Source organism: Protomyctophum parallelum (assembly GCF_964188405.1).
Source record: "Protomyctophum parallelum genome assembly, chromosome: 16".
NCBI lineage: Eukaryota > Metazoa > Chordata > Actinopteri > Myctophiformes > Myctophidae > Protomyctophum > Protomyctophum parallelum.
Genome location: NC_139711.1, coordinates 49,352,337 through 49,359,492, shown reverse-complemented (window position 1 = coordinate 49,359,492; position 7,156 = coordinate 49,352,337). Strand labels below are relative to the sequence as shown.

Genomic DNA, 7,156 nt, shown 5'->3' with positions numbered 1-7,156 from the left:
GGGGAGGGACTGAAAGGGGGAGGGACTGAAAGGGGGAGGGACTGCGACGCTCTATCAAATAAATGTTGTTACATTTGGCCATAAAGCCACCGCACTTTTAAAACAAACATTTTCTCCGCCAAAAAAAAAACAAGCCAAAAGTCTTTGTAAAAAAGCAGACCTGGCAACGTTGATTCTGAGGTGGATTCTTTAACGACCGCACCCGGCAGACAAGATGGAACACGCACGCACGCACGCACACACACACACACACGCACACACACACACACACACACACACACACACACACACACACACACACACACACACACACACACACACACACACACACACACACACACACACACACACACACACACACACACACACACACACGCTGCTAATTAGAACCATTTAGAAACAAACGCAGATTTACCTTTTCTGAAGTCTTCCTCTGCTTCGAATGTTCTCATCCTAAAAGATAACAAACAAACAAACAACAAAGAGACTCATCAGTAAAATTACATTTTAAAATAAGATGATCACTGTTGTTATGGGAATGCATTTTATATACTATTTATTATGGGAATGCATTAACACATTCTGGGCGGGTGTTAGCATCGTGTTATGTTAGATAGATAGTTTTCTTTAGTAAGAGTAGGTTGGGAAGCTAAATACTAACATCATGACACAACAGATAGACACACTTCCTGTATGTGTGTGTGTGTGTGTGTATGCATGCATGCATGTGTGTGTGCGTGCAGAGGCGAATACTTCTTATGTCATGGGTCCCCCCCCCCAGGAACTAACTGGATGGAGAGAGAGAGAGAGAGAGAGAGAGAGAGAGAGAGAGAGAGAGAGAGAGAGAGAGAGAGAGAGAGAGAGAGAGAGAGAGAGAGACAGAGAGAGAGAGAGAGAGAGAGAGAGAGAGACAGAGAGAGACAGAGAGAGAGAGAGAGAGACAGAGAGACAGACAGAGAGACAGACAGACAGACAGACAGACAGACAGACAGACAGACAGACAGACAGACAGACAGACAGACAGACAGACAGACAGACAGACAGACAGACAGACAGACAGAGACAGACAGACAGACAGAGACAGACAGACGCACACACGCACACATGGTCACGCGCACGCACAAACACACACACACACACACACGGTCACACGCACGCACACACGCACACATGGTCACACGCACGCATACTTTACAAACCCATGCCGTGCGGGCGTCTAAGCACCGCCCGGCTCATAATGACTGTGAATGTGTGCCTCCAGGCAGCCCCGTAAAGACATCAAGCGCTATTCTCCCGTCACATAGCCTAGACTTGCAGCAAAACAAGGAAGTGATGTTGCTCGCTCTGGTGGCGCAAAGCGTCGCTACTTTTGTGAATTTAATAGTTTTATTAGGTTAACCCATTCTGACCTGAGATCAGATTCATAACGAGGTTTCCACTGGACACACACTGGTCTGATGAACCCATTCTGACCTGAGATCAGATTCTAAAAATGTCAGTCGTTCTTCGATTTTTTTCAAAAAATAGCAGACCTACAAGCTCGTATCGCGCCACTCGGTGGCGCGATATGAGCTTGTAGATCTGCTATTTTTCAATAGCTAAAGCATAACATGATGCTAAACACCAAAATGGGTTCCCGTTCAGAATGGGTTAATAGTTTTATTAGGTTAATATTGCTATATGTTTGTAACCGTTTTAGGAAAGCAATAAGCCACTCGAGGCCCCAGCTTACCGGGTATTTTACACTGGCTGGGAGGGTAGGCTGATCACCTATCTACGCCTACGCCGCGGTGATCAGCCATCACTTCACCCTGGAGTCTCATGCATGAGGCTTAAATCCATGTGAAGGCAGCATTATTTTTATTTTTTTTTAAGATATTTTTTTGCGGCTTACGCCTTTTATTGATTTTTGAAGGGACAGACAGTAGGCTGACAGGAAACAGGAGAGAGATGGGGGGATGACATGCAGTAAAGGCCGTGTCGGGTCCGGGAGTCGAACCCGCGGCACACTGCGACTGGATTACCAGTCCGGTGCCCAGACCGTTACGCTACGGCCTGGGCCTGAAGGCAGCATTATTGTATTTCTATTTATTAGGTCTTTCACTGCATTCTCTCTGTTTCCCCTGCAGATGAGATGAAATGTTGTGGTGTGATTCACAGTGAAGGACTCAGCTATAGTATATGTGCCTGCCACTCAGTGTGTGTGTGTGTGTGTGTGTGTGTGTGTGTGTGTGTGTGTGTGTAAATGTGTGTGTGTGTGGTTCACTTTGTGAGGGAGTGGTTCGGGCTTAACACCCACACCACCAGAGACATTAGAGGTTTGATAGATAACGCCACAAGGCTGGCTCACTTGATAAACATGTTAAACATGTTAGTGATGACTGTCGGGGAACTTGCTCAATCTTCTCCGTTTCTAGATATGAAACGGCGTAAAGTGCCGCTGGCAGCAGAGGGCGAGACAGGTTTCTGGCAGCAGAGGGCGAGACAGGTTTCTGGCAGCAGAGGGCGAGACAGGTTTCTGGCAGCAGAGGGCGAGACAGGTTTCTGGCAGCAGAGGGCGATACAGGTTCCTGGCAGCAGAGGGCGAGACAGGTTTCTTGGGTTTCAGAAGAAAGCCCAACCTTGAAAATGGACTCACGTGCTACTGGGTTGGGTTCAGAAGATTGGCCTGACCTCAATGACCTCTGTGTGAGAACTGGAGTATCTCTGTGCTGGGTTCGACCTAGCCTCGGAAACCCAGACGTTATATTTTTAGAAAAACAAAGTCTGGGACCGAGTCCACTTCAATTTGGCATAGAGCAGCGCAAACGTCCCTCACTCTCTGCTGATTTCTGATCGTCTGCACCTTTGTTAAATTGACATATACACGCACACATGTACACACACACACACACACTCCTCTCTCTCTCTCTGTCGCTCTAAGTAATTAGTCTCATGTCGCGCAGCTGCGCATAGTTTTCTCCTGGCGGATCCTGCCGGGAGCTGCCTATGCCATAAAAAGCATAGTTGAGTTCCAGGCTAGGCTCGACCTGACTCTGAATCTGTAGCAGTTTCTGAGGTAAGGACTGCTGTAACTGTACACTGTAATTGATACAGAACACCATATATCACCAGTCAATGCACGGAGGTACCTTGTAATGTTACAACAGCACTGGACTGGTTTAAAACTACAGGGGAAGCTAGCTTGCCTTCCCGATGCAGACCACACCGTATCTCACACAATATTCAAGAATGATGCCTTTACAGTCACCTTTACAGTCAAAGCCAGATTACAGGTCCTTCCAACCAGACTCCATCTCTCTCTCTGTGGTACCCAAACACGTTTCCTCCTCATTGTCTGCACCATGACCACACTCCACTTACAGAAACACTGTCACATATTCTTAATGGCTGCTATGTATATAAGGGGATGTATACATTGCTAGGCACAACATAATTGTTGACCTATTAGGACATAAGTTCGTATGTTTCATCATCTGCCAAAATGTATGAGCACTCACGTGTTTCAACTGCCATGTTCATGCACAATAATGAAAATGATGCCTTTTCAGATGTCACAGCTAATACACCAGATATTGTTGTTGTTGATGAGGACAGTAGAGAAGCAGTGTTGTTTTTGGCAGCAAATTTCTATTTTAGTTTAGTCATAGTCTTTGGACTGAAACTTCATTTAGTTTTAGTCATATTTTAGTCACCTGAAATGTCTTAGTGTTAGTCTAGTTTTAGTCGACTAAATGTCATAAGATTTTAGTCGACTAAATCTACAGTTGATTTAGACTAAAATGTATTTTGGCGGGTCTTGATGCTGTCGTAATGAGTGTTTTTACACTTGCTGAAAATAGCCGATCTACAAGCTCACAAGGCGTCGCGTTGCGTTGTGAGCTTGTAGATCAGCTATTTTCAGCATGCAACCAAGTGTAAAATGACTTATACTGGATCTCTTCCACTGGATCTCTTGTCCACTAGTCCCTTCCTAACATTTTAGTCTAGTTTTTATTTGTCGAGGAAATTGTCAGTATATTTAGTCTTAGTTTTAGTCATCGTAGCTTAGTTTTCATTTAGTTTCCAATTGTTTTTGTCAGAGAAAATAGGTAGTCGACGAACATTTTTCGTCTTAGTTTTAGTCGACGAAAACAACACTGTTAGAGAAGTGACCATTTTGGAAGTGGCATCATGTACATTTGACCACAGTCTGGAAGAGGCATTCCTTACCAAGGTGTTTAAGTACCAGCGTCTTAAGGATGCTATTATACAGCTTGGCTACAGATGTAAACTACTTGTGTTCATATTTGGAAGCATCGGTAATGTCCATAAATCAGTGGTGAGGGGCCTGCAGATTGCCCAATTCCCGAGAGCTGATCAGGCATCGGCAAAATTCTGTTCTAGTGTCTGCAATAATCGTCAGTCGCCACAGAACACTATTGTTTGTGTTCAAGAATTTCTTGTAAAATGTGAACGCAAATAAAGGCGTTAAATGTGAGCGTGTGGACTTACAGGAGCGCTGGCAATGGAAGGAGTTCTGCGGAGAGTCAACAGAGCCATCGACCTCCTGTTGGATGGGGTTGGATGAAGGTTGGATGAAGGTTAGATGGGGTTGGATGAAGGTTGGATGAGGGTTGGCAGAGCTGCAGAGTCGTCAGCGTTGGTTGGTACTGTAGGAGTGTCAGCTCTCTGAAATGATTTGGAGAACACAGACAATTAGATAAATATCAGTTTCCACCTGAAGCTGACGGTGTTTCTTCTCCAGACTCGAGCCAGTCTTGTCAGTCATGGCTGACGTTGCTCCCCCCCCCATCCTCACTCACATCAGACCCGACGTATTTGAAATATTATATATATTTTGTATCATTCATCATAATGTCATCAAATGGTGGTCCGTGGCTCAAATGGGTCTGAGAGGCTGAATGTCATCAGATGGTGGTTCCGTGGCTCGGATGGGTCTGAGAGGCTAAATGTCATCAAATGGTGGTCCGTGGCTCAGATGGGTCTGAGAGGCTAAATGTCATCAGATGGTGGTCCGTGGCTCAAATGGGTCTGAGAGGCTAAATGTCATCAAATGGTGGTTCCGTGGCTCAGATGGGTCTGAGAGGCTGAATGTCATCAGATGGTGGTTCCGTGGCTCGGATGGGTCTGAGAGGCTAAATGTCATCAAATGGTGGTCCGTGGCTCAGATGGGTCTGAGAGGCTAAATGTCATCAGATGGTGGTTCCGTGGCTCAAATGGGTCTGAGAGGCTAAATGTCATCAAATGGTGGTCCGTGGCTCAGATGGGTCTGAGAGGCTAAATGTCATCAAATGGTGGTCCGTGGCTCAGATGGGTCTGAGAGGCTAAATGTCATCAGATGGTGGTCCGTGGCTCAGATGGGTCTGAGAGGCTAAATGTCATCAGATGGTGGTCCGTGGCTCAGATGGGTCTGAGAGGCTAAATGTCATCAGATGGTGGTCCGTGGCTCAGATGGGTCTGAGAGGCTAAATGTCATCAGATGGTGGTCCGTGGCTCAGATGCTGAGTCCAAAGAACAAGAAATAAATAGAAATACAGACACACGCTGCACGCACGCACGCGCACACACACACACACACACACACACACACACACACACACACACACACACACACACACACACACACACACACACACACACACACACACACACACACACACACACACCATGGAGGCAACACCAGCATTTATCATATAATTATAATAATAATGATCATGTAAAAGAATGTTGTTGTTCTGCTATATTCTAAGTATTCATTACACAATATTATATTATATTATATTATATATTGTATTTATTCACTACACATTGACACCACGGATAAAACTATCCCTGAAACATGACTGTCACGTGACTAGGATGGCAAATTATATTAGTAATATAATTATGTCAAAGAATGTTTGTTTTGTTGTTTGTAAACGTTTTCAGGAAACGGAGCAGAGACAGTAACATTTTATATGATGATGTAACGTAATGTAGTTCTGTGGTTATGTTGTTATTATTATGTAAGGTTATATATTCATGGTATTATGTATACAATATAAATATGTTAATTATGTTATTATGAGGAAATGAAAACGTCGCTACATTTTCTCTCACCTTGTTCTGGTTGTTGTTGTTACAGTTCAGCTGAATATTCCTTCACACACACACACTTTAACTTTAACGACGTAAACATGTTTTACTGTAGTTTTAGTTTTAAAGGTTTTAATGTATTTGTAGTTCTATAGTTTAGAGAGCTTTCATTCTGCTTCTCCAGAAGAAGAGTTTGTTTTACTACGAGGAGACACTCCTCTCTGCACATGCGCACTGGCGACGCCAGGGTTGCCAGGTTTTGCGAGGGAAAACGAGTAAACCAGGCCTAAGAAAACTATTTCCAATAAAAAAAAATTAATGGAATTGTGGATTTAAAAAATATATATATTTAACACAAATGAAATATCCATCCCTGGCATACAATATTTACATATGTGGGTCTAACTCTGCAGACAACACATTGGGTACATTGGGTACATTTCATTATATTTCACATTATGTAGAATGGGTACATTTCATTATATTTCACAGTATGTAGAATGGGTACATTTCATTATATTTCACAGTATGTAGAATGGGTACATTTCATTATATTTCACAGTATGTAGAATGGGTACATTTCATTATATTTCACAGTATGTAGAATGGGTACTTTTCATTATATTTCACAGTATGTAGAATGGGTACTTTTCATTATATTTCACAGTATGTAGAATGGGTACATTTCATTATATTTCACAGTATGTAGAATGGGTACATTTCATTATATTTCACAGTATGTATAATCGGTACATTTCATTATATTTCACAGTATGTAGAATGGGTACATTTCATTATATTTCACAGTATGTAGAATGGGTACTTTTCATTATATTTCACAGTATGTAGAATGGGTACATTTCATTATATTTCACAGTATGTAGAATGGGTACATTTCATTATATTTCACAGTATGTATAATCGGTACATTTCATTATATTTCACAGTATGTAGAATGGGTACATTTCATTGTATTTCACAATATGTAGAATGGGTACATTTAATTATATTTCACAGTATGTAGAATGGGTACATTTCATTATATTTCACAGTATGTAGAATGGGTACATTTCATTAT

The 7,156-nt window shown here is 42.7% G+C and overlaps 1 protein-coding gene across 1 annotated transcript in view; it reads right to left on the bottom strand.

Moving 5' to 3' along the window:
• The window catches only part of LOC310873363 (protein phosphatase Slingshot homolog 3), a 32,535-nt gene extending 26,381 nt beyond the window's left edge, over positions 1-6,154 (bottom strand). The window contains exons 1-3 of the mRNA XM_083785731.1: positions 6,103-6,154; positions 4,495-4,671; positions 416-453 (exon numbers count right to left, since the gene is read on the bottom strand). Coding sequence (XP_083641857.1) covers positions 416-453; positions 4,495-4,542 — 86 coding nt within the window. The 5' untranslated portion in view covers positions 4,543-4,671; positions 6,103-6,154. The remainder of the gene's footprint in view (positions 1-415; positions 454-4,494; positions 4,672-6,102) is intronic.
• Positions 6,155-7,156: the final 1,002 nt, after the last annotated feature.